The sequence below is a fragment of the Poromitra crassiceps genome (assembly GCF_964638095.1).
Source record: "Poromitra crassiceps genome assembly, chromosome: 25".
Classification (NCBI taxonomy): Eukaryota; Metazoa; Chordata; class Actinopteri; order Beryciformes; family Melamphaidae; genus Poromitra; species Poromitra crassiceps.
This window is the reverse complement of record NC_139649.1, coordinates 17,073,396-17,101,082: the sequence shown is the minus strand read 5'-3', so window position 1 is coordinate 17,101,082 and position 27,687 is coordinate 17,073,396. Positions and strand designations below refer to the sequence as shown.

The 27,687-nt window shown below is 46.8% G+C and overlaps 1 protein-coding gene and 1 pseudogene across 2 annotated transcripts in view; one reads left to right on the top strand and one right to left on the bottom strand.

Moving 5' to 3' along the window:
- The window catches only part of ptprt (protein tyrosine phosphatase receptor type T), a gene marked incomplete at its 3' end in the record, with an annotated part of 413,231 nt that overhangs the window by 238,952 nt on the left and 146,592 nt on the right, over positions 1-27,687 (bottom strand). The window contains exons 11-13 of the mRNA XM_083660558.1: positions 13,825-14,026; positions 7,421-7,523; positions 3,175-3,451 (exon numbers count right to left, since the gene is read on the bottom strand). Coding sequence (XP_083516684.1) covers positions 3,175-3,451; positions 7,421-7,523; positions 13,825-14,026 — 582 coding nt within the window. The remainder of the gene's footprint in view (positions 1-3,174; positions 3,452-7,420; positions 7,524-13,824; positions 14,027-27,687) is intronic.
- On the top strand, positions 24,550-26,064 carry LOC310798409 (autophagy-related protein 13 pseudogene; annotated as a pseudogene). Its single transcript has one exon. The product of its transcript is annotated as an autophagy-related protein 13 pseudogene (transcript).

Here is a 27,687-nt window from a genome sequence, read left to right as displayed (position 1 = left end):
GTTCCCTCTCTCTCTCTCTCTCCACATGATAAACCCTGCATGTAGAGCAGAGCTAGGTCTGTTCCCACTCTCTCTCCACATGATCAAACCCTGCATGTAGAGCAGAGCTAGGTCTGTTCCCTCTCTCTCTCCACATGATAAACCCTGCATGTAGAGCAGAGCTAGGTCTGTTCCCTCTCTCTCTCCACATGATAAACCCTGCATGTAGAGCAGAGCTAGGTCTGTTCCCTCTCTCTCTCCACATGATAAACCCTGCATGTAGAGCAGAGCTAGATCTGTTCCCTCTCTCTCTCTCCACATGATAAACCCTGCATGTAGAGCAGAGCTAGGTGTGTTCCCTCTCTCTCTCCACATGATCAAAAGATCAGTGAAGTTCCAGGCTCACTTGGCACAAGCTGATCCTGACTCATATCATCACAGAGCCTTTCTAAGTAACAGCCTCAGCCCAGAGACAGACCCTCTGAGAAACATCAGAGAAACCTGCCACCTCCAAATACAAGACCTCCACCATCTTTCCAAACCCTATCTGCAAACAATCGACAGAGAAAACAAAACGATCTGCATTGACAATTGGAAAAATGAAACAAAATCCATCAACAAATTAGAAACCTATCACTTATTGAATAGAGAATATTCTCTGGCACAATACCTGGTAAGCGTAAAAAGAGTGAGAGAGGGGAGAGAGAGAGAGTAAGGGGAGAGGGAGAGAGAGAGAGAGAGAGAGAGGGGAGAGAGTGAGAGAGAGAGAGAGAGGAGAGAGAGGGGGAGAGAGAGAGGAGAGAGTGAGTGAAAGAGAGGGAGAGAGAGATGAGAGAGAGAGTGAGAGAGGAGAGAGAGAGGAGAGTGAGAGAGGGGGGAGAGAGAGAGAGGAGAGAGTGAGTGAGAGAGAGGGAGAGAGAGAGAGATGAGAGAGAGAGAGAGAGGGGGGGAGGGGATAGGTTCTCCTGTAGGATAAGAGCAGGTTGATTGACAGGTGAGGTAACAGGATTTTCCAGCACACCCAGAGAAAGACAAAGCCTCTCCTCCACACGATCAAAGCGCGCGCGCACACACACACACACACACACACAGAGGATCAAACCAGTGGGCTAGCTCTGGGTTTTACAGAGGACACTGCGAGAGTGATCCTGAAAGCTGCACTTTCTGAAATGGCCACTTGAGGCTGCAGACTCAGAAGTCCCGTCGTTCCCGTTCACCCCATGTTAAAAATGCCCCACTTTGTAACAGTGATTAAGCATGTTTACAGCCTGGTCCTTAACATGGTTTTGGCCTATATAGCTTTTTCAACTTTCATAACAACTGTACGGGGGGTGAATTGTTATATAACTCACCCATTTAGGGTAAGATAGACGATAGAAAAGACTGTTTTGGGGGTGATTGACAGGTCGTCTGTCCAGTGATCGCGCAGCTTGCCGATCACGGACCAATAGCAGGCGGAGCCGCGGCTCGGGGAAACCCCTCATCTTGTGCCGTCTCGCATGAGCTGCGCAAGAACCCCAAGATGGCGACAGGCTGCTTCAACCATGGATGTGCTTCAACACGGGAAAGAGAAAACTACACCACACACATGCACGCACACACACACACACACACACACACACACACACACACACACACACCCATAAACACACACACACACACACACACACACACACACACACACACACACACACACACACACACACACACACCCGATCCCCGACCCAAACAAAGCTCACACTGATTGGATTGACTGAGACCAAATCAAATAATAAATTGTGAAGTGAGAGGATTTAAGATCTGCAAAGCAAACAACCCTCACAGGAAGTGAAGGGAGTTTCATGGAAATTCTAAGGTAGCTTCAAACAGTGAAGGAGTTATGGGTGTTTGAAGGAGTTATGGGTGTTTGAAGGAGTTATGGGTGTTTGAAGGAGTTATGGGTGTTTGGGGTAGATGACAGAGTAGGAAATGAACTTTTTTTAACAAGGGCTTTTTTTTGTCCCTGTGAAATATGTTTAGGGGGCATTTTTGATCAATTCAAATTCAAGTTTTTTTTTTATCAAATGTTGGGAAATACCTTGCCATAGTTCTATGTTGCATGACAGGGGTCATCCCTATGTTCCCCGGGTCCTATGTTCCCCGGGTCCTATGTTCCCCGTTTTTGTGGGACCGGGGAACATACCCTTTCTATGAAAAAGGGTCCTATGTTCCCCGATTTTCCCAAATAGGGTCCTATGTTCCCCGCTATGTTCCCTGGTCCGTTGTGGGGCAATCTCACGGAGGAGCAGGCTGCTCGCTCATCCATTCGACCACTGCTTCAGCCTGATGCGCTGAAAATAAGTCTGAAGTTTATTGAAAGGAACTCCAGGCATACTCTCAGACATTGACATTTACACACGGACTCACATATACACATACACATACACAAACACGCACGCACACACGCACATCCCACCCCATCCCACCACCCTCTCCCCCCACCCAAACCCCCGCCTTGTTACATCCTATAGCTCTTGCATCCTCCCCCCCCCCCCCCCCCCCTTTGTTGATGAGCTAGTTGCAAAGGGCGCAGCGCACGCTGCGACTGGCAGCAGGGAGTAGATCTGTACACATTGCAACAAATGTATATGTATTGTATAATTCTGAAGTGTGCCTTTATTACTTTCAAACTAGTAATGATGTTGTCTTTTTATAACCACTACTACCTGTTGTAAACCAAAGTGCCCTTCTGGGACATGTATTAAAAAAAAAAAAAGATTGATGATTGATTGATTGATTGATTGATTGAAAGCCATTTTCACATTAACTTCCATGTAACCGGATTTATTTTGCAGTCAGTGCAGTCATCCCCTGCAGGTCCCAATGGATGCCTTAGGTCTTCTAGTTTCATATGATACCAGCATCTTAAGTTAAGTTAAGTTAAGTTAAGTTATCCTTTATTTATCCCCTTGGGGAAATTCATCTTCACTAGCTTTACAAATGAGTGCGCCACAGCCTCTGAAAGACAATAAAGCTGTAGACCCCCCCCCACCATATATGGATAACAGGGCTCAGATTCCAATTAAATTGACATTCCGTTTCCTTACAGGTGGGTGCACCATGCACCCTTAGTGAGATGCATGAGCAGTATTGGGACTCACCCCGTTGGCTTGGCTCATGGCCTGATAGTAGATGCTGTGCAGTATTGGGACTCACCCCATTGGCTTGGCTCATGGCCTGATAGTAGATGCTGTAGCTCTTGGCGGGGGACAGAGGGGGGTTCCAGAAGCCCCCGTAGCTCTTGTTGTCTCCCACAGTGAAGGGCTGGGGCATGGGCAGGCTGGAGGGGGGCAGCTGGGCGGCCATGTAGTAGGCGGAGAGCAGGGCCGAGGCGTTACGGAAGCTGACCGGGGCAGAGAAACACTCGGGGGACTCGGACGCCGCCCGCCGGCTCTTGGACTTGCGCTCCTCCTTCACGACCAGCTGGTAGGAGCTGCAACCAGAAAGCACAAGTGTCACTTTAATCCCATTTCAATTGCACACTGCTTTAATTAAACCTGGTTGCACAAAACACCTTGACTTAAGATTTTCCTTAAAATCCGAATTAAGGTTTCCATAAAATAAAATTGGTTGCACAAACCACCCTTAAGACTTCTCCTTAAAGTGATAATATGTACGATTTTCATGTAAATAAATGTCTGTAAAGTCACTATATATCCTCAAGTGGCATACATGCCACAGTAATTTGCTGTTCCCACGGCACTTGTCCTGCACCCAGAGGGTCCAGAGACAATGCTGCTGAATTCCTGGGGTCCTCTGGGATTCCCCTCATGGAAATCAGTTAGAGTTGAGGCAATGCCAGACTGGAGAGGGAAATGGAGTGTAACCAGTTGACAGTTCAGTCTGATACCAGGCTACAGAGAGTTAACCTGACGCTGCCAGGTGGATGTAGATTGGTTCACATTTGTTTCACAACCTACATCCATCTGGGTTTGGCCAAGCTACCCTGCTGAAGAGGGCGGCCACTTTTTTCAAGCTACTTGGCAGGTGATTGGATGAACCGTCTGTCTGTCACCGTCTGGGCATGCCAACGCCAACCAATCAGATCGACTTGCCTTCATGACGTAGCAGCGGCAGCGCCTGGAGAGAATTGTAAACAGCTAGGACTACAATTGAATGTTAACACATTCACTGCCAGCCGTTTTTTCAATGCTGTAGGTAGGTTCTGCCAAGTTTTTTTTTTGAGGATTCTGGCTCATCTTTCAAGAGCCGAGGATTCTTTTCTGCTAAGATTTTGTGAACACAAATGATCTCAAAAGAACTAATAGAATGTGTGCTTTCTCTGTCTAAAAGAGTTAGTTTGTAGAGTTAGTAGTTATGTAGGTATTAGCAGTAGAATACAGCATGGTTTCAGCGTCTGAAAATTTATTCTGAGATAAATGGCTTTTTGTGAAATTCGATAGAACAGTCACTTTAACCATTTATTTTTGGCGTAAGACGTCAGACATCTAAACAATAGTTTTGAACAGTAATTTCCTCCATAGCAGCAGGAAACCCCCCTCTCCTTCAAACTCCTCCCTGCGTGGGTGTGTCTCTAGTGGCTTTGCAGCGTTTGTCACAAGCCAGGCTCTGCCTGTCTGTGCTGCCTGGCTGCTGGCGGCTGCTCTTTGGGCGAGTCTGCATGAGTCGTTTCGGTAGTGAGCTCAGCTGCAATGAAGCTGCGTGCGATTGTGGGCTTTCTGCCGTGTTTCAAAGTGTGTTGCACGCATAATCTATTATGCAAATTTGCAATCCCCCACCGCCAGCTCCCAGCGCGATAATGCGCGAAAGCGAAAGCGTTTTCGCCAATCCATTTTACAGTATGATAATGGTTTCCTCGCGCGTTCCCCTGCAGTTTTGGCTCGGCTTTTTCTAGTTTGGAGAGCACTGTCGCCACTTAGTGGGTCGGTGGAATGGGTTGTACACGTTCGGTGGCTTTTTTTTTGACGTATCAACACGTCATTGGCAGTCAACCGTTGGATTTTTTTTGACGTATCAACACGTCATTGGCAGTGAACGTGTTAAGAGCTAAAGCATGGAGGTCGCAGATTTTTGCTGTTTTTGTAAGGTGAATATTGGGTGCAAACATTGACTATTCAATTTGCCAAAAGAAAGAAGAATAACTGCAGATGTCTGACTGAGGATGAAGTGCAGGTAGGCCATTTTGCAGATTAAATGTTACGGATTAACTGATGTTACGCTAACGTTAGCAACATTTGCGAGTTAGCTTGGCACCAGCAATCCACAACTAGCTAGCAGCCGCCCCGGCCTCCGGGCGCTGCCCGTGTTGGGGGCCCCTCTCACGGCCATGGACACCCAGGGCAGCCACCCCAACCTCCGGGCAGCCAATGCCCATGCGAGGGGCTCTTGGCGTGGGTGGTGGCTGGAGGACTGGAGAATTTTAACATATCTGTCAGTGGAATGGTAGATATTTACGCATGACTGGAGAATCTTATTTGCTTACTTCTGTGATAATAAACTAAACGGAGAAAAGACGGCCGTGTGGTGTTGTTACATAATCTGCTGGTTTTGAGGCACGATTGGATAAAATGCTAAGATGATGTACATTCATAAAGATGTTGATGTCAGATGACTCTGCGAAAGGGAGCTGCCTGGAGCACGGTGGCTCAGTGGTAGAGCTGTCGCCTCGCAGTCAGAAGGTCCTGAGTTTGATTCTCGCCTGGGACACTGCGGGCGCTGTGGTTGTGTTCCCCCCATATCTTCAGTGCCTACTGCCCAGGTGGGGTATCTCGTCGTAAGGGCCTTTCTGTCTGTGTGGAGTTTGCATGTTCTCCCCGTGCTCCCCCAGGGGGTTCCTCCGTATATAACCCCCCCCCCCCATTAAAAAAAACATGCAGAAGATCAGATCGTCATCGTCATCCGACCAGTGACGACAACATCCGAAGTCGGTCCCCGGGCGCTGTACGAGAAAGCGACCACTGCTCCTGGCCTGCCCCCCGGAGGAAAAGGACAAAGCCAGGATGGGTTAAAAGCAGAGGACAAATTTCACCGGCCACCGTCAGCATGTGTGTGTTTGTGGCCCTCCGTGCATGTGTTGATGTGTAACCGTGTGACAATAAAGACGGGCTTGTCCGTCTGAAATCGTGTTTAGAGGACGTCAAGGTACCAAGGTATGCACAGAGAAGAGGAAAAACACCCTTAGCAGCCTCCAAAAATCTCGTGAAAGCTTTAGGTTTATATTCATTGAAATGTGATATTTTTTACAATTCGGCACATATAGGTTAGTAGGCTACAGTAAGTACACCATGCAGCATGTATTTGGATATAATCTCAAACTTTAAGAATGGTTCCTTGTTTATTTATTCCTAGTATTGGCTCCCATGCCGTTTGTTTACCCCCTATCAAAAGTACAAGTGCAAAATCTTAAGCTATGTTCTATCGATAAACTATAATTACCAATCAGCAGCCAGTAACACATTAAATTGCCAGATTTTAACGGAGCTTGGCGTAATAACCACGCATGCAAGACAAGGGCGTATCGGTGTTAACATCCAATTTCTCGAGTAACAGCTCCAAAATATCAGACATAAAGGACTACTACAATATGCTTGTGAGAGCTATATTCACACTTCACAGTATCATTTATGCAAGCGTCATACGGGGGAAAATATCAGATAAACTGATCTTTGCAGTTCTGTGTTGATTAGCTAATATTTCAGTGGCATTTTGCAGTTCTGTGTTGATTAGCTAATATTTCAGTGGCATTTTGATTAACGTTATGATTTATTTCTATTTGGAACAAAAATGATGGTTTAACAGATTACATGTTTACTGGGCAGTGGTGAGAAGGGCTTTGTGTTTGTGTGACTCTTGCGTGAGTGGCTAATGGCTAGCCATTCACTAGCCTTACAGCTAGCTGATGGCTGTTAAGTTCTCCCAGCCTAGCAACGGTCTGAAGGCTATCTCCCCAAATTCTACAACAATGTCTTGTTTACTAACGTTCATAGTTGATAACGTTACAGCAATACAGTTACGGTTTCGTACTCACTGTAAGATCAAGTGTTTAACGTTTATGTTAGTTTATTGTTTTGAATAGAATGTTTGACCAGCCCACTGGAGCTAGCCTCGGCAGCCGCCGCCATGTTGAATAGTGAAAGAACTACAAGGCAGAAGCGCTTCTCGGTGGCGTCACACCCGGTCTCTGCCTAGAGCCCGCCCGTAGCTGCCGCTGATTGGGTCGCCTGGGCGCGGGCCGGTTTAAACTCCAATCTTGAGCCGATGTCAGATGTAGGTGGGATTGTGAATTTATGAACAATACCGCCCCCATCTGGCGGAGTCAGGTTAACAGAGAGTGGGGAAGAAGCAGAAAGAAGGGAAGGGAGGTGACATCATGAGGAAGTACCTGACAGGCGCTCCTCGTGATTGGGCGTACCTGACAGGCGCTCCTCGTGATTGGGCGTACCTGACAGGCGCTCCTCGTGATTGGGCGGGCTTCAGCAGGATGGTGATGGTGGTCTCTGTCTCGTTCAGCGGAGCCTCGGACTCGTACTCTGGCATCAAGGGGGCTGATGGGGGGGAAAGCATACAATTGATCAATAACAAGGGCTGATTGACAGCTGTGACAGCCACTCTCAAACCTCCGTCAGATGGCAACACGGCTGAGGGGGCTCAGCCCGACTCTACTGCGCATACTCCGCCTCCAAATGACATCACACAAGCAAGATGGTCGCTCGCTGAAACCAGATATTTTGGCTTCACTTTTGCATAGCTATCTGGAGTCAGTCAATCAAAGTTCCATGACCATAAGCATAACGGTAGTAACCTTAGGCATATTTGCGACTGTTGCATTACTCCACACAAGACGGTAATGTTATTAGCGTAGTTTCTGACCAGGTGGTAAATCCATTAGCAAGCAGCTAACGTTATCGGTCAAAACAACATTACAGCAGCTACAAGCAACAAGGTCCCTCCATGAACCAAAAACACAGCAGCGACTCTAGTTTCCCCCCGATGTCGGTCACATTATAATGATAATAATAACTTGGATTCATATAGCGCCTTTCAAGAAACCCAAGGACGCTTTACAGAAGTGACGCAGAATGACAAACAAATAAAACAGAACAAAGAGAACAGAGTAGACTATACGCTTTGTTAAACAGGTGAGTTTTGAGGGTTAGGGTTACTGGAGTCTGTGTTGTTGTTTGTTTTTGCAGGCATAGCAAACGTAATGTTAGCCGCTGCCTGTTAGCCTTGTTCTTCATTGTTATATTTCCGGCCGGAGCCAGGAGGACAAGAGGCTCGTGAACGCGCAGAACGTCACATCCGCCAAATGTGCTGGGAAATCCTGAAAATTCTGCAATGTCTTTGCAATGGGTGAACGGGCAGAGACACGGCTGGGCTCATTTTTTAAGTTATGTCACTTTGTGACTGTTCATTTTCCGCCAGAACCTATGGATAGTACCTTTAAAATATTTAGTTTCTCAACGACACGGAAACCTAATTGGCTTCCTATCAAGAATTGTTACTGCACGATTGTATATCATCTTAAGAGGTCTGCTTACGGTCGGACTATCTTGAGACCATGCAGTTACACAATAACTCAGGTGTGAGAAAATCATTGGGTGCATGTAGATATTTGAAGTGTAAAATGGAAGACAGTTCCTAATCATTCTAAATGTACATAGGTTTGCTTTTGCCACTCTGTTCACCACCTGTATGTTTCTCAAATTTTAGATGAGTGTCTAACATCACAGTCTGCAGACTATGCTCCACCCTGTCCATCTCTCCCTCAATCTGTCTGCACACTATGCTCCACCCTGTCCATCTCTCCCTCAATCTGTCTGCAGACTATGCTCCACCCTGTCCATCTCTCCCTCAATCTGTCTGCACACTATGCTCCACCCTGTCCATCTCTCCCTCAATCTGTCTGCACACTATGCTCCACCCTGTCCACCTCTCCCTCAATCTGTCTGCACACTATGCTCCACCCTGTCCATCTCTCCCTCAATCTGTCTGCACACTATGCTCCACCCTGTCCATCTCTCCCTCAATCTGTCTGCACACTATCCTCCACCCTGTCCATCTCTCCCTCAATCTGTCTGAACACTATCCTCCACCCTGTCCATCTCTCCCTCAATCTGTCTGCACACTATCCTCCACCCTGTCCATCTCTCCCTCAATCTGTCTGAACACTATCCTCCACCCTGTCCATCTCTCCCTCAATCTGTCTGCACACTATGCTCCACCCTGTCCATCTCTCCCTCAATCTGTCTGCACCATTTAATTTATGTCTCCATCCTCTGGTGCCAGATTGAGATAATGAAGATTGGTGCTGGCATGACATTTGGATGCAGACGTCTCCATCGTGTCGTGTTGTTGTTCGTCTCAGCCATGTGTTGTTAAGACAGAAGAGGATGGGTCACGCCATTCCCCCAGTTCCCCCGCCCCGAACAGGCGCCCCGACCAACCAGAGGAGCTGCAAGTGCAGCGAGCAGGACTCACACCCTTAATCGGGCTTCCCACCCGCAGACAGTTAGGCAGGGATTTGACTGCCACGCTACCTGGACGCCCAACTGTGCCCCTCTTGAGGGTGGAGGCAGAGTGCAGTGGTGGTTCAGCGGTGAGCCTATTAGCAGCAGCTACTGTACAGTCCACACATGGGCAAAATACGGCCCGTGGCGATGGAATTGCAAAAAAATATATATATATATATATATATATATTATTTATTAAAAAAAATATATATTTTTTTTTATTTTTACAGTGCACCTGAACGCAACATGCAAGATACCCGCTGATGTGTAAGAAATGACTGTTCTGCAGTCATTTCTTGCGGCCCTGAGGTCTGAGGCAAAATGCGGCCCTGGGGCCGGACTCAAAGAAAAACAAAACGACCCCCAAAAACTCAATAAAAGGCAGAATTATGTTAATAAATCTCATCTGCTACAGCCATTGGATTTGTATCACTATTATATCAGGAGATTAACAAGAAATTACCAATCACAATGGGAGAGAGGGTTAGAAATAGGGAGACTCCCGCAAAAATGAGGAGTGTTGGCAGGTATAATCTCCAATGTGTGGCCCTTCGCTTGTTGCCCACCCCTGGTACCCCTGGTACAGTGAAGTCTGTAGCAGCTGGGGTGAGAGGCTCCTGATAGAAACCACTGCTAAAGGTCAAAGGTCATTACTGACTCAATGTGAAGGAACAAACCCAAATAATAACATCCTGCCAGGGTATTAAAGAAAGGCGATGGACTGAGAGCGTTAGGGTGAGTTAGGGAGAGAGAGAGAGAGAGAGAGAGAGGTGGGCTTGAGAGACGCAGAGGGCAGAGACAGAGAGACAGAGCAGAGACTGAGAGAAAGACAGATGGCAGAGAGAGAGACAGAGAGAGAGACAGATGGCAGATACTGAGACAGAGAGACAGAGGGCAGAGACTGAGACAGAGAGACAGAGGGCAGAGACAGAGAGAGAGACAGAGAGACATAGGGCAGAGACTGAGACAGAGAGACAGAGGGCAGATACTGAGACAGAGGGCAGATACTGAGACAGAGAGACATAGGGCAGAGACTGAGAGAGAGACAGAGGGCAGAGAGAGAGACAGAGAGACAGAGGGCAGAGACTGAGACAGAGAGATAGAGGGCAGAGACTGAGACAGAGAGACATAGGGCAGAGACTGAGACAGAGAGACAGAGAGACATAGGGCAGAGACTGAGACAGAGAGATAGAGGGCAGAGACTGAGACTGAGAGATAGAGGGCAGAGACTGAGACAGAGAGATAGAGGGCAGAGACTGATACAGAGAGACATAGGGCAGAGACTGAGACAGAGAGACATAGGGCAGAGACTGAGACAGAGAGACAGAGGGCAGAGACTGAGACAGAGAGACATAGGGCAGAGACTGAGACAGAGAGATAGAGGGCAGAGACTGAGACAGAGAGACAGAGGGCAGAGACTGAGAGAGAGAGAGACAGAGAGAGAGAGACAGAGGGCAGAGACTGAGACAGAGAGACAGAGGGCAGAGACTGAGACAGAGAGACAGAGGGCAGAGACTGAGACAGAGAGACAGAGGGCAGAGACTGAGAGAGAGAGAGACTGAGAGAGAGAGAGACAGAGGGCAGAGACTGAGACAGAGAGACAGAGGGCAGAGACTGAGAGAGAGAGAGAGACAGAGGGCAGAGACTGAGAGAGCAGTCTAGAGAGAAAATAGCCGAGAATGCGTGCTGTGCTCAAGAATGGTGTATTTGTGTGGGTGCATCAGCCATTCTGTCTGTTAGAAACAACAAAAGACGCCCTTCACAGAGCAGAGGGGAGGCATTGGAATAAGAATGGAGGAGTCCTTGTGTTTGAGAATGAAGAAATGCACGAACAAGAGACATCTTTTTACTTTCTTTTCTGTTTGTCTTGTTTATTTTTATTTTTTTCTGCAGTGCCGGTGACATTTGGTGTGGAGTGTGGAGGCAGCAGGACACAGAGGGGCAGGAATGGAAAGGGGAAAGTCAGACAGAAGCAAACGAACACTCGGACACAAAGACAAAACGATTTCCACAAAGTCACACCAGCCTGCTCGCCACATTCCAATGTCGGCATTGGACGCAATCCATGGATGTCTCTCGTGATGTTGCAAAATGTTGTTGAAATAACATCTTGTCAGTCCTCAGTCATTGATCCACATCAATATATTTTGCTAATATAAACATGTTTTGGTGATAAATGGTATTATGCACGTTTGCCAGACATTAAAGGAGAATTTTGTTTTTTTTTAACCTGGACCCCTTCGATCGCGGACTTGACGAGACTTGGTGACCGAGATCACGAATGAGGTAATTTGATCCCTGGGAGAGTCCAGGAAACAGCCCGGGGGGAAATATCACTCTGGTGCTTGTTGAGGGATGAGATTATGACGATATGTGGCGAAAACGGGAATAAAAATGGCTATTTAGATGCAGGAAAGACAGGCTGCCACTTGGCCCCCTCGGAGCTCTATTTTACGACTGGCTTGCACGCTATTGATCTCAAAACAACGCTAGGACGGCCAGAAACGCTGCGGAGATCACTGGGTGAGTCGTCAGATCATAATTAATGTGAGGAGAGGTCCAGGTTAAAAAAAAACGAAATTCTCCTTTAAGTCAGGGATAATGCACAGCGAGTCGGTCATTATTGGAAAATAACAGCCCAACAGAGTGATCACTCTGAAGGGAACTTTTGTTAACCACAGAACTTATTTCAAGCGTCCGGGTAGTGTAGCAGTAGTCTCAACGCCAGACCCATGAGAGGTCTTACGTTGATACACTGTTACTGCATGCTGCAGATCTCTCTCTGTCTGATACACTACGTTACTGCATGCTGCAGATCTCTCTCTGGGTCTGATACACTATGTTACTGCATGCTGCAGATCTCTCTCTGTCTGATACACTACGTTACTGCATGCTGCAGATCTCTCTCTGGGTCTGATACACTATGTTACTGCATGCTGCAGATCTCTCTCTGGGTCTGATACACTATGTTACTGCATGCTGCAGATCTCTCTCTGGGTCTGATACACTATGTTACTGCATGCTGCAGATCTCTCTCTGGGTCTGATACACTACGTTACTGCATGCTGCAGATCTCTCTCTGTCTGATACACTACATTACTGCATGCTGCAGATCTCTCTCTGGGTCTGATACACTATAGCCCTTTTCCCACATGCGCTTTGTACCGCAAAATGACCGGTATGTGGTCTAATGCCTGCATGTGAGAAAGGCGCCGTGCCGGTATAAGCGCGACCCCGTCGTCCCCGACATTTCACCACTTTCGACCTAGTCAGAAGAGCCGTATGCTCTTAAGGGGACGCAAGTGGAAACGGTTCAGGTCATTTTCCGCGACAGCGGTCCTTCAATCATGGGCGAAGAGTAGCCTACACACGTTGCTTAATGTTCCAGCGGGCATAATCTAATCATTCGCGCACATTAAAGCAAACTGGCGAAATGATCTTGTGATAGCCTAATAAGAGCAGTATGTCAGCTTGCTGATTTCCGAAGGCATTTTCCGCTATCAGTGGGCTGTGACTTCGTGGACCAGGTTGCAATGCACACAGTAGACAGTCCAACACCAAATACACAGCTGATTGTTCGATATTCCCCTGGTGTTGCGTACCACCAAAGGACTATTGCCAGTCGCAAACGCGCTTCCAGTGGTTTTCGCCACCGGGTGATCTTGCGTGCGGGTCGGACCAGACTCAGCACGTAATACCGGGACATGCGAAAATGACGCTTCCATTCCACGTCGTCAAAATTGTTCAGAGCATCTTCCCAAAATAAATTCCCTCCTGGTCTCTCTCGCTTCCAGACGGCTCTAGTCTCACGCAGCAGCGCAGAGGTACATAATCATCAGTCATGATCTGTCCCCGGTTTAGTCTATCTTCATATTCTGCGCGACACTCTCATGGGCGAGGTGTACACACGTTGCTTAATGTTAAACAAGCAAACTTATTTCACCATTCGGAGTTTTGCCGACACGTCACTCCCCACCCGCTCTGCAGTGCCGCCCCCCCCCTTCTTCCGCTTCCAGTGTAATAGTCTATGGTTTTAAGTTAACTTGACAAAAAAAAACGTCTATGCGGATTTTACAGCAGAGCCATTCTGCTCTACAGCCATGTTGTTCGGGTGCTGGGATAACATAATGCATTGTGGGTAGTCGGCTACTGTGGCTAATGCTAGCGGCTAGCGTAATAGTTACTTTACATGGCAGTAAAACGCCACTGAATGACCAAATTGATTTAACTTTTAACCATTTCAAGTAACACTGTTTCCATACGGACCCCCAGCGTTGGTTAGTTGTTTATAACGTGACTATATTTATAACAGACAGACAGACAGATTCCTTACCTGCTATCTTGGTGGAGATGCGGGTGGTGACGGGTGGACCGAAGCCCTTGTTGGTGGAGGCTTTGAGGGTGAAGAAGTAGCTGGTTCCTGGGTACAGAGCGCTGAACAGGTGTTGGGTCTCGTTCCTCAGCTTGAACACCCGGCCCCTCTGGGTGCTCAGGTCAGCGCTGGGGTCCAGTGAGCTCAGTGCCTTGTAGGTGATCTGGACGTCACAGGGAGAGCTTAGATGAGTGCAATAATCATCATTCTTCTCCCGCATTAACCAGATCATTTCAAGCCAATATGAAAGCATTGAATAAAGCCAGGAGTCCAGGAAAGTTTGAAATGTATTGTAGCCAAACATATCTTTGTAAATATCAGTTACAAAGAGACTGCCTCATAACAGAAATATGGAAATTCATAGTTGCAGGCTTCATGAGGACAGTGAGGATTTATCACACAGCCAAGGATCTTATACTGTGGAGCACACAACATGTTTTGTCTAAGGTCTCTTTCACATATAAGCTGGTGGACTCTGTGCTGTCACATATAAGCTGGTGGACTCTGTGCTGTCACATATAAGCTGGTGGACTCTGTGCTGTCACATATAAGCTGGTGGACTCTGTGCTGTCACATATAAGCTGGTGGACTCTGTGCTGTCACATATAAGCTGGTGGACTCTGTGCTGTCACATATAAGCTGGTGGACTCTGTGCTGTCACATATAAGCTGGTGGACTCTGTGCTGTCACATATAAGCTGGTGGACTATGTGCTGTCACATATAAACTGGTGGACTCTGTGCTGTCACATATAAGCTGGTGGACTCTGTGCTGTCACATATAAGCTGGTGGACTCTGTGCTGTCACATACAGTATACTGTAAGCAGGTGGACTCTGTACTTTCACATATAAGCTGTTGGACTCTGTGCTGTCACATATAAGCTGGTGGACTCTGTGCTGTCACATATAAGCTGGTGGACTCTGTGCTGTCACATATAAGCTGGTGGACTCTGTGCTGTCACATATAAGCTGGTGGACTCTGTGCTTTCACATATAAGCTGGTGGACTCTGTGCTGTCACATATAAGCTGGTGGACTCTGTGCTTTCACATATAAACTGGTGGACTCTGTGCTTTCACATATAAGCTGGTGGACTCTGTGCTTTCACATATAAGCTGGTGGACTCTGTGCTTTCACATATAAGCTGGTGGACTCTGTGCTTTCACATATAAGCTGGTGGACTCTGTGCTGTCACATATAAACGGGTGGACTCTGTGCTTTCACATATAAGCTGGTGGACTCTGTGCTTTCACATATAAGATGGTGGACTCTGTGCTTTCACATATAAGCTGGTGGACTCTGTGCTTTCACATATAAGCTGGTGGACTCTGTGCTGTCACATATAAGCTGGTGGACTCTGTGCTTTCACATATAAGCTGGTGGACTCTGTGCTTTCACATATAAGCTGGTGGACTCTGTGCTGTCACATATAAGCTGTTGGACTCTGTGCTTTCACATATAAGCTGGTGGACTCTGTGCTTTCACATATAAGCTGGTGGACTCTGTGCTTTCACATATAAGCTAGTGGACTCTGTGCTGTCACATATAAGCTGGTGGACTCTGTGCTTTCACATATAAGCAGGTGGACTCTGTGCTTTCACATATAAGCTGGTGGACTCTGTGCTTTCACATATAAGCTGGTGGACTCTGTACTGTCACATATAAGCTGGTGGACTCTGTGCTGTCACATATAAGCTGGTGGACTCTGTGCTGTCACCTATAAGCAGGTGGACTCTGTGCTTTCACATATAAGCTGGTGGACTCTGTGCTTTCACATATAAGCTGGTGGACTCTGTACTGTCACATATAAGCTGGTGGACTCTGTGCTGTCACATATAAGCTGGTGGACTCTGTGCTGTCACATATAAGCAGGTGGACTCTGTGCTTTCACATATAAGCTGGTGGACTCTGTGCTTTCACATATAAGCTGGTGGACTCTGTACTGTCACATATAAGCTGGTGGACTCTGTGCTGTCACATATAAGCTGGTGGACTCTGTGCTTTCACATATAAGCAGGTGGACTCTGTGCTGTCACATATAAACTGGTGGACTCTGTGCTGTCACATATAAACTGGTGGGTTCGGGGGGGTGAAGTTGCAACATTGTTGCGATTTTCATTTGGTCTGGTTCTCTTTCACACAGCAATTTGTCACAAGCGCACTAAACTTTCTAAACAATGAGTGCGTTTACATGCACACAATAAACTGATAACTGTGAATAATCAGTTTATGGCAATAATCAGATTTCTGCGTTTACATGCACTTTAATAATCCGACAATAGGAGAAACCCGGGTTTACATGATTCAGTCAATTAGTCGGATTTCTCTCCAGAAAGGCACCATTAATTCCGGAATAAAACAACAGAATATAGCTGCAAAATGCAAAATCACATTTTCCTAATTTATTTGTCCAGCGCAGAGGATGGTTTAGGTGAAAATTAGGTTGTGTATCTCGTCTACTTTACTAAAATTGGAATAGGCGTCGCTTTGGAAGTGCATCTGTCAATAATGTAGCGTAGGGAAAGGTGGAGTATTATGGGATAGCTAGTAGGGTGTATGTCTAACTGTATCTGTCTGTTATGTTGTTCTGTGCATGTGGGGTTTGGGATTTTGGAGTGGCAAGTGAAGGGAGCATAGGGCCAGTGGGTGGAGACTAGGGGGGAATGGTCGGGACGGAGAGCTGTGTGAAGCTGGAAGAGAGCAGACGTGCTGGGGAGAGCTAGGCTAGGCTAGGAGAAGCTAGCGAGGTGTTGGCGTGCCTGCCTTCATGTGTGTCTGTCCGTTCGCTAAATAAAGAGTTTGATAAGCCAAAGGATCTGCCTCGGTGTGCGCCTCATTCCGCCACAATAATATTTCCAACTTTACCGAGCACACAGCACAGAGGCAGGCAGGTGAGGTGACTTAAGCACGTCAAATGTTCATGACCCACAACGTGTGTTGAATTGAAATACTGTAGCCTACCTGTCAGAAAACGGACAGAATTTGTCACGGATTTTAACGTTATGTGTGTGTTGTGTTTTGAACGACTCTGTTGTCTGTAGGCTACGTCATTCTATTTGCAATCCGAGACAAATATTCGTCCCCTCCTGTAGAATATCCACATTTCAACATAGTGCAGTGCAGCAGCGGTGCCGTTACAGGGACACCGGCTCTGTGCGGGAAGAGAGAGCAGAGCTCCCCGCTCCGCTCAGCCAGCGGCTCCGTGCTCACCGTCATCTCGCCAAGCCGGCTGTGGTGCGCTGTGGCCGGGGGAGAGACCGGCATGCCGGTGAGAGAACCGGGAGGAGAGCCGAGGGGCCAGTGAATGCAGCGTGTCTCTCCCTGCCTCTCACACGCTCCTGTGCTTCTCTCTCCTGCAAGTCGTACATGCGCAGATATATAAACCCGAAAGAAACCCGGTTATGCTGGATACATGCAGAGAGAAAACCGATTATTGCCCAGAAACCTAGGTGTGTTTATCGGTTTATTCATAACCCGTTTATGACCATAAACGGATAAAGCTTATCGGTTTATGCTGTTTACATGACCATTTGAATAATCAGGTAACTCAGAAATCCGCTAATAAACAGTTTATTGGTGTGCATGTAAACGCACTCATTGTTACGTGGTCGAAACTGTCACTCGTCTATTGGACAGAATAGAGAAGGGAAATCTCTCCTCTCTTCAGCAGGCTCCTTGCCTGGCTGAGGGCTGACTGAACAACACAAGTGAATCCTCAAAACACAAACCATGGAGCAACACCACCTGCGATATTGGGATTTCTGGTTTTACTTTGGTGTTACTATCAAATACATATTTGACAAGAATGTGCCCAATATAAGCAGCAGATGAGGCAGCAAGCTGTTGAACATTTCATTTTGCAGATGAGACGAGTAGCCTACGTACACAAGGAGAAAGCTGCTGAGAAACGATGTGTTGTTGTTATGATGACGTACGTCACGCGGTGCGCAGGTACTGTACACTTGTGTGCGCCGCAGTGTTTGTTTTGCTCCCTTCTACCGTCTTCTACTCCTGATGCGCTGCATGAGTGCATCAGATGCACTGGCGCTTCCCATTTGCTCTTGTGTTTAGTCCGGTTTGCTTTCACACAACAAACGAACCGCGCCAGGGTTCACTTGGAAGCGAACCGAGACCCACGTTTTCAGACCAGAGTTGTTTGTTCCCCCCAAGAGTCTGGGTTCGCTTAGTTTGTTTATACCGTCTTCTTTTTTTTTTACATCAAAATGGCCACTTACATGCAGGTTTTTGAAACGGGCTACAACATGCAGCGATGCAGCAACACTTGGTATATACTGTACAGTAGCTGTCATCTGGCAATTTCAGATTGGGAGTTCAGAGTAAATTAGTAATTGAATTCAGTATTGCACAGGTAAATTGGTTAAATTCAGTTAAACTCAGTTCAGTCTATTTTTAATCTGAAAGTAATTTAGCTAAATTTAGACATCCCTATACCAACACGAGGGTCGCAGGTTCAAGCCCCCGTGTTATCTCCGGCTTGGCTGGGCGTCCATACTAAGACAATTGGCCGTGTCTGTGGGTGGGAAGCCATTTTAAGGGTATGTGTCCTGGTCGCTGCCCTAGTGCCTCCTCTGGTCGATCCCTCCACAAAGTCCACTGTCAGATTGGGGCCAAATGAGCAAATCGACCACTGGCTGTTAAATTGTCTGTTAAACTGTTAAACATAACAGTTAACATTAGAAAATCAATTTAGCAGACAAAGTAGGCTTTGTCCAAATGTAACATGAGCTTCATACACTATAATCGCCATCGTTCAATTGGAACCGATTGAGCAAATTGACCCATGCTAGTAAACCGTGAAGCACTTCAATAGTTCCTTTATTAAAACTGCCCTCATGTTGCTAGTGGCAAGTTTCCCATCTTCATGGCTGTCAATTATTGGACACACACACACACACAGTCGCCCGCATGCACACACACACACGCACGCACGCGCACGCACGCACGCACGCACACACACACACACACACACACACACACACACACACACACACACACACACACACACACACACACACACCAGAGGACATCTGTCATTGAGAATGAAAGTCAGCACAAAAGACTATTGACTGGATGGGGTAGTCAACCTTAAATCCACTCCAACATTTCAACATTAGTGTGTGTGTGTGTGTGTGTGTGTGTGTGTGTGTGTGTGTGTGTCTGTGTGTGTGTGTGTGTGTGTGTGTGTGTGTGTGTGTGTGTGTGTGTGCGTGTGTGTGTGTGTGCGCACTGGGTGGGTGTGTTGCTATGTGTGTGTCTTCAAGTGCATTTGTGTTTGTCTTTCAGCCTCAAAGTGAGACAAAAATTAAGATATAAAGTGTGTGTCTGTGTGTGTGCGTGTGCACTTGCCGTGTGTGTGTGAGAGAGAGAGAGAGAGAGAGAGAGAGAGTGTGTGTGTTTGTTAGTTTGTGAGACAGAGCGAGATAGAAAGTGAGGAACTCCCACAGAAAGAGTGACAGCAGGCGATAGAGATAGATGAATATGCAATGGATGCTCGGGGCTGGAGGTGTGTGTGAGAGAGAGAGAGAGAGAGAGAGAGAGAGAGAGAGAGAGAGAGAGAGAGAGAGAGAGAGAGAGAGAGAGAGAGAGAGAGTGAATGGGTGGAGAGTTAGGGCCTGTGTCTTTTCCTGCCAGGTAAACACTGGAAATGCGCTGCAGCGCTCCATCCCAGCGCACAATATGCACACCGGAAGCAGATTGAAAATAACGTTAGCTCAGCAGCGGGAGCTAGCTTGATAGCTGACAGCTAAAACAAGCTAACAACACACGTACTGTGATAAAAGCACAACACTCACCAGAAATATTCAGTGTCCGGCCAATCTGCTCCCATTCGAGTGATAGTTTCTCCATATAACCAGCCAATCAGAGTGATTTCTCAGCTGACCAGCCAATCAGAGTGATTTCCCTCATCAACAAACCAACGCTGATTTGACGCCAAAAAAGCGCCGACAAGACCGACTAGTGCCAATGGTGCAAGACACATCGCAAACACTAGAGGGCCAGACGGCCAGACATGGACGACAGCCGACTCTAGGGTTGCCACCCGTCCCTTAAAATACGGAATTGTCCCGTATCTGACAGTTAAAAGATGCGTCCCGTTTTGAACCAATACGGGACGCTGTTTGTTGCGTATTTTCATCCCACCCTCATTGCGTGGTGAAAACCTGCCCTATATACGTCTGGTTGAATATTACACGGTGCCTCCGTTCCTCAGATGGTTAGTCCGACAGCACATGAACGCAGCATAAGCGTCAGTCTGCCCTTCTGGCCTCTCTGATTGGCTCTGAACTGTCAGAGCCAATCAGAGCAGAGTAGGGGCGGGTCTTCTACTCAGAATGTAGTGGGAAGAAGATGGCTGAACCGGCTGCTGCTGATTCTGAATCTGAACATGATACTCCGCCTCGTCCTGCAAAACGAAAGCGTATGCAGAAATATAGACGTGAATGGGAACAAGCCAACACATGGCTGGACAGCGTGAGTGGACCTGAAAATGAATACAAAGCCAATTGCAAAGTATGTCGGCGGGTGTTTTCTGTGGCGATGTCAGACAGCATGCCTCTGGAGAGCAACATTCCCGTAACGTCAGGACCCAGAAGAACCAAGCTGCAGTGACACAGTTCTTCATACCACAAGCATCTCCTGAGGCTGATACGGTAATGATAACTTTTGAATCCCTGATGAGACGTCATGTTCTGATCGATTAGATTTAATTAACTATTATTTACTAGGAAAATTAATCACAGCACAAGGGACTGACTCCTGGTTTTGGCTGCTGAGGGGGGCGTGGCGCCCTTATGGACTGGCTGGCCTCTCTAGGCATGATGTTATTGTTTGTTTACAGTCTATGGTTTATGTTGAGTTTTAGTTTCAATACATAAACATTTATTTAATATATATGTATCAATATAAATATAGTGTACAATGATAAGAAAATAAACGTTGATGTTATGTTAATGTTATATGGTCAACTAATCTGGAAAATTGCATTTATTAACAGGATAAAGAAAAGTAAAAAAAAAAAGCCAAAATTTTCCGCCGCCGCCCTTCGGATGGCGGCATCCGTGGGCCCTACTGCGAGGGGTGTCCCTTATTTCTCTGAACCCTAGCCGACTCATCTCCTTGGTGTGTGTGTGTGTGTGTGTGTGTGTGTGTGTCTGCCTGCCTGCCCTATGAAACCTCTATTTGGAGTCCCAGTGGGCTAGTGCCTAGCTCCTTGAAGTAACTTGAACCTACATTCCTTCAAACGGCCTGCAGGAAGCGACCACTCGCTGCGAAAAGAAGTCCGATTACATGGAAGTGAATGGAAAAATGGGCATATTCCTCACTTGATGTATGCCCTCAGTAAACACTTTCCTAATGCGTTTACGGTCTCAATCACTAGTTTCATAGTCTCTTAAAACAGACTGTATCATCTACATCCGGCGAATGCAGCTATATACAGTCTGTACGTTACACCCCCAGAAGATGCACAAGGAAGTTGGGAAAAAAACCTTCAGACTGGAAGGAAGTTCTACGGAATCCGACCAATCACGACACGCGAATGCGGCATATTGGATTCTGATTGGACTAATGAGCGGAAGACCCGCCTTTCTGCCGGCATATTGGATTCTGATTGGACTAATGAGTGGAAGACCCGCCTTTCTGCTTCCCATTCCGGTTGGTGCATGATTCTCCCCCACGAAGTACAGACGGTATGGCGGAAGCATTTGAAAATTGCGGAAGCCAACTCGTCTGTTCTAAGAGACTACTAGTTTCAAGTCTTCTTCCCATTTCAGACTATGTTTTGGGGTGTGATTGACAGGTCACCTGTCCAGTGATCGTGCAGCTTGCCGATCACGGTTGTGGATAATAAGCATAAATACCTGTTCATTACTACTCCAGGGAGTTAGGGGGCGCTGTGTGCTGCAGGCACAGTGCCTGGGAGGAGTTTAGGCCGGAGGTGATAAAAGGCTGTAGGTCATTTGCCATCTCAAGGAAGTAGAGTGAACAAGGCAGTGATCCGGATCCGTTGTTAGACTTTCGTTTTGTGTAAACTTTGTTACAATTTACATAGTAAATGGACTTATTAAAAGGTTAAAACGAAACTCCTCACCACACGGTCCAATGGCAGGCGGCGCTGCGGCTCTACTCGTCCAAATTCACGTCACATCTGGCTCTATGTAGGCTATACGATCTATGGTGAGTCCTTGAGAAAGTTTGTGAGCCACTCTCTCTCCACACACCCTTCATATCCAGTGGACTCAAGTCTGAGAGCTGAATAAAACATGTTCAATCAATAGCTCTTTATACAGGCTGGACTCAGGCTGCTGCCCGGGACAATCAAACAGCATCTATTTCATCTACGCTGCACTTTGGCTTTGCACATCGATGCCTGTTATTTTATAAGTCATGAATGGCTCTCTATATTTTTATGGGCTATATACTCTCTCTCTCTCTCTCTCTCTCTCTCTCTCTCTCTCTCTCTCTCCAGTGTGGTTAGTATTAGCTCTCTCTCTCTCTCTCTCTCTCTCTCTCTCTCTCTCTCCAGTGTGGTTAGTATTAGCTCTCTCTCTCTCTCTCTCTCTCTCTCTCTCTCTCTCTCTCTCCAGTGTGGTTAGTATTAGCTCTCTCTCTCTCTCTCTCTCTCCAGTGTGGTTAGTATTACCCTCTCTCCTCTGTTCCCCCCATACACCACCCTCCATCTCCTCTTTCTCCTCCATTTCCTTTAGTTTCTCTCTCTCTGTCTCACTTACTCACTCTGACACACACACACACACACACACACACACACACACACACACACACACACACACACACACACACAGACACACCACATTCTGTCTCTCTCTCTCTCTCTCTCTCTCTCTCTCTCAATTAAATTAATTTCAATTCAAAGAGGCTGCATTGGCATGACCATATGTGAATAACAGTATTGCCAAATCTCTCTCATTTTTCAATCCCTGTCCCTCTGTCTCTCTCTCCCCCATCTTTCCCTCTGTCTCTTTCCCTCTCTCCCCCCCCCTCTCTCTCTCCTTCTCTGTCCCTCCCACTTCCCCCCTCTCTCTCCCCCTCTCTCTCTCCTTCTCTGTCCCTCTCTGTCCCACTGTGTCTCTCCCTCCCCCCCGCTCTCTCTCCTTCTCTCTCCCCCTCTCCTCTCCTTCTCTCTCTCTCTTCCCCCCCCGCTCTCTCTCCTTCTCTCTCCCCCTCTCTCTCTCCTTCTCTCTCTCTCTCCCCCCCTCTCTCTCATTCTCTCTCCCTCTCTCTCTCTATAGTTGATGTACTTGGAAGCGGTAGAGGCATAAAGCTCAGGTTGTTTTATTGGCCAATGAAAAGGCAGTGCTGCGCAGCGGGACAGTGCACCTCGGGTAATAGAGTGTGTGTCTATGGGGGATAACTCACCGGCGGAGAGGTGTGTGTGCGTTTGTGTGCCTGTGTCTCTGTGTGTGTGTGCGTGTGTGTGTGTGTGTGTGTGTGTGTGTGTGATAGGAGTAAGTGAACGAGTAAGACAGAGGTAATGGAAAAGAGGTAAGGAACAGAGAAAAACAGAGAGAGAGAGAGACTGTGTGTCTGTCTTTGTGTGTCCAGTTGTGTGTGTGTGTGTGTGTGTGTGTGTGTGTGTGTGTGTGTGTGTGTGTGTGTGTGTGTGTGTGTGTGTGCGTGTGTGCGCATCATCACAATTACTACTATAGTGATGTCATATATCACTGCTGATGTCATAAATCACATGTCACATGGGATCAAAAATCACGATGGTGTCATGGTGGCCAGGTCACCACCACTATTAGTGAATTCATATCACTGATGCCATAATTCACTGAGGGGTCACAGACAGTGATTAAATCACTGATGATGTCATATATCACTGATGTCATAAAATAACTGATGCTATCACAGACAGTGAAGAGGTCATACATCACTGATGATGTCATGCAGTTCTAGATGCCTCAGCCTGCTGGCCAGGTAACCACTATTAGTTATGTCATATCACCAATGATGTCATACATCACATATGTCATAGATAAATCATTGATGATGTCATACAGTCATACTCCATCAACTTGATCATTACAGGTTAATTAACCTGTAATGTGCATTATATGTTGGGTGTATTGTATGTCCTGTTCTTACAACAGGGACCATGTTGGAAATAAGTGTTTGCACTTTCACATGCTATCCCTTGGATTGTGTTGTTTTTTTAATATCCATAATAAAATAAAATAAAATAAATTATAATGTCATCAGTGATGATGTCATCAGTGATGTCACTCAAGCAATTGTGATGTCATCAGTGATGTCAGTGAGTGATGTCACTCGAGCATTTGTGATGTCATCAGTATGTGATGTCATCAGATGGGACAAGGAGGCCACACCCTTACAATAAATTTTATACGCTTATCCATAGACGATTGTGACATCATCAGTGATGTCACAAATCATTCCCTGCAAAGTCTATAAGTAGGACCAGTAGAGTCATTAATGCCACACACATTGATGCCACAATGTGTCTGTGGCATCACAATGTGTGTGTGTGACATCAATGAGTGTCGTGGGCAACTGAAGTTCCTTCCCGGCAGAGGCTATAAGTAGGACCGTTATATACTAAATACTTTAATTACTGCCTTGGACTCTGTCCTATCTGGCAGTTTTTGACAACCTCACTGACTAGAAAAAAAACTAATGGTTGTGACAACATGGACTTGGACATCAACTTGGACAAGTTCATTAAGTTCTTTGCCTTGAAGACTGTCCAAGTGATTGTCCAGGCTCGTGTTGGCGAGAGGATCTCTACTCCCTCGTCCTCATCACCTACTGGCTCTGACCGCTTTAATGTGGCCATCAAGGACATCCCAGAAGTGACCCATGAAACCAAGAAGGCTCTGGCTGGCCAGCCTCCAGGCATCGGACCCTCTATGTGTGTGGAGATCTCCCTCACCACATCAGAGGGCGACTCCATGGAATTGGAAACTTGGTGCTTGGAGATGAATGAGAAGTGTGACAATGACATGAAGGTGTCGTATACAGTCTACAACCGTCTGTCTCTCCTTCTCAGGTCACTACTGGCGATCACCAGAGTAACACCTGCCTATAAACTGTCCAGAAGACAGGGACACGACTATGTCATATTATACAGGATCTACTTTGGGGAAGTCCAGCTGAGTGGACTGGGAGAAGGCTTTCAGAGGGTGCGTGTGGGTGTAGTTGGGGGAACTCCCTTTGGCACAGTCACTCTGTCCTGTGCTTATCGCACCAACATGACCTTCATGTCTGAGCGTTCAGCTCCCATCATGGGGATCATTGATGATCACTTCCTGGATCCTCATGGCAGCCAGCTTCCCGCCAACATCGGACAGCCCTGCAACTACAGACCTCCAGGTGAGGAGCCCTGCAACTACAGACCTCCAGGTGAGGAGCCCTGCAACTACAGACCTCCAGCTGAGGAGGACGGAGCATTTGCAGGAGTTGAGGATTCCCAGGAGGTCTGCACCATGTTCTCCACCTCCCCTCCCTCTCAGGCATGTGCTTCCAAGTTGTCATACCAGCCCATAGTTGATCTTAATGCACACCAGGTTTCACATGCCAGGCAGGAGGGCAGAGTTCCCCATGGAGCCAAGGCTCATCTGTCAGCGGACCATGCCCCCAACACACCTGGCAACAGTGGTGCTGACGACAGTCTGTCACAGAGCGAACAGGGAAGGAATGAAGGAAGGAGGAACAACGGTAGGAGTCGTGTTCCTTCTGACCCAGTGGAGTCTCTCTCTACATTCACAAGGAGAGTTGGAGCCTTTGTGGATAAAGCCAGCAGGCAGGTTGCAACAGCCAGTCTGGAGGACCTGCCGTTTGTAGCATTTGCTCCTGGAGGCTTGGACTCAGAGGAGAACGACCCCATGGTACAGCCTCCTCCAGACTCTCCTCCCTGCCCCTCCTCCCCCTTGCAGGCCAGTCTCCAGGAGGAGTCAACGGAGCACGACGACTTTGACATGGTGGACTTGGACTGGACTCGCCCAGCCTTCTCTCAAGACGGCTGGTCGCCGATGGACTTGGGGACGTTCTACAGAGAGTTCCAGAACCCTCCTCAGCTGGCCAGTCTCTCTCTACTCATCAGCACCCAGTCTATGGCCGACGTCCTGCACTCTCTCCCAGAGAAACTTGCCAGCTATGAGAACCACATTCATGAGTTTGACGCTTTTGTTGACAAGCTCGAGTAGAGCAAGACTTATGTGTGAAGAAGAGGAAGAGGAAGAAGGAGAAGGAGAAGAGGAGTGTGTGTGTGTGTGGAGGAAGAGGAGGATAGAGAGGCTGATAGAAAAAGAGAAAGGAAAAGGACTAGAAATATGGAGACAAAAATGGACGATGGCAAACGAGACAGAAGAGAGAAGTGCAAATAATGAAACAGAATGAAATGTGCTGTCTGTCCATTAAGAATCCCTCATTTTAGACCAAAGCATCATGTTTTAGTGGTGAACCGCAGAAGGAACCACATCACTATTGTAGACCAAGACTCCTGAATGCCATCATGGACTTTTGTGTCTTATTTATCTAGTCCAAGGGACAAAACCCAAAATAGCACTTATCAGTACCACTCAAGTGGCCAAATTTTAATCAAGATTTTTGATACGGTATATATCCATAGATGCTATTTTATAAAGATAGCCTTTGCAGAATGGCAGCTTTGTCACAGTAATTATTAGCTCATGAAGTTAGTATGGATGAAGTTAGTAGTTACTACAATAAATCGGATTCTAGGCACTGATGCGTTTTCTAGGCTAGTTTTCACAACCTTTACTCATGTTTTATGGGAACAGGTTTGATGTCATTCTAAATGGTAGCTTCTTAGCTTTCATCCAAGCCCAGTTGTGAGTCGTGCTGACCAAAAAAAGGTCACATGGGCTCTTCAAAGTGTCTGACATTAATTCTCCCACAATTCTCACATAACTATAGTCTTTATTTGAGCACTGTGACATCTGGAAACATCACAGGCAAACTTCAAAAACTGGAATACTCACAGGACTCTAAGGATTTCGAAAGGTATAATCGACCCATACTATCCCATCGTGAGGTGATTTTGACCCTTACAGTAGAATAATTACTTCTCGAGAGAAATCTCATTTATGTTCTTGATTATCAGAATCAGAATAACTTTATTGATCCCGAGGGGAAATTGAGTCATGCTACAGTTGCTCACACTCAGGTATGAAAAATATATACATCAAAACATTATAAGAGGCATAGGAATAGACCATAAAACAATAGAATAGAAGTTACGTAGCTATATACAATAAAGTCACAAAGATGTGCCTTCTCCTACAATCCTTGTGATGTTTCAGAAGGGCACCCCTTTCAGAACTGACTTATTAACACAGACTAGTTCAAATAGAAAAAGAGCTCAGATATATTCAATATCTCAATATCAATACCATTTAAATCCTGTATATTTAACAAAAGAGAGCAACTGCAGCAAGCGGCCATCTAAGTCGACGCCTGCGCACCAGATACTAATGTGGTGAGTTGCCATTGTATTGTGAACTGGCCATAGGACATGCCTTCTCCTTAAAGTGTAACTTACCCCCAAAACACTTTTTTTCAGGTTTTAACCAATATATATGACGTTGGAATTTCCACATTTGAGACCAAACTGTTGTACCATTTGTATCATTTTCAGCAGCATAAGTTCCCTCTATGGGTTCAAACTTGCTTTTTTTTGTGCCCTCAAATGAATGGGAGATTTGGTACATCGTGACGTCACGGTGGGGTTAGCGCGTGCCCCACTCATGTGAATTTTTTTTTCCCCCCGCATGTGATTACTGTAGTTCACGCGGCGCGAGCCCTTT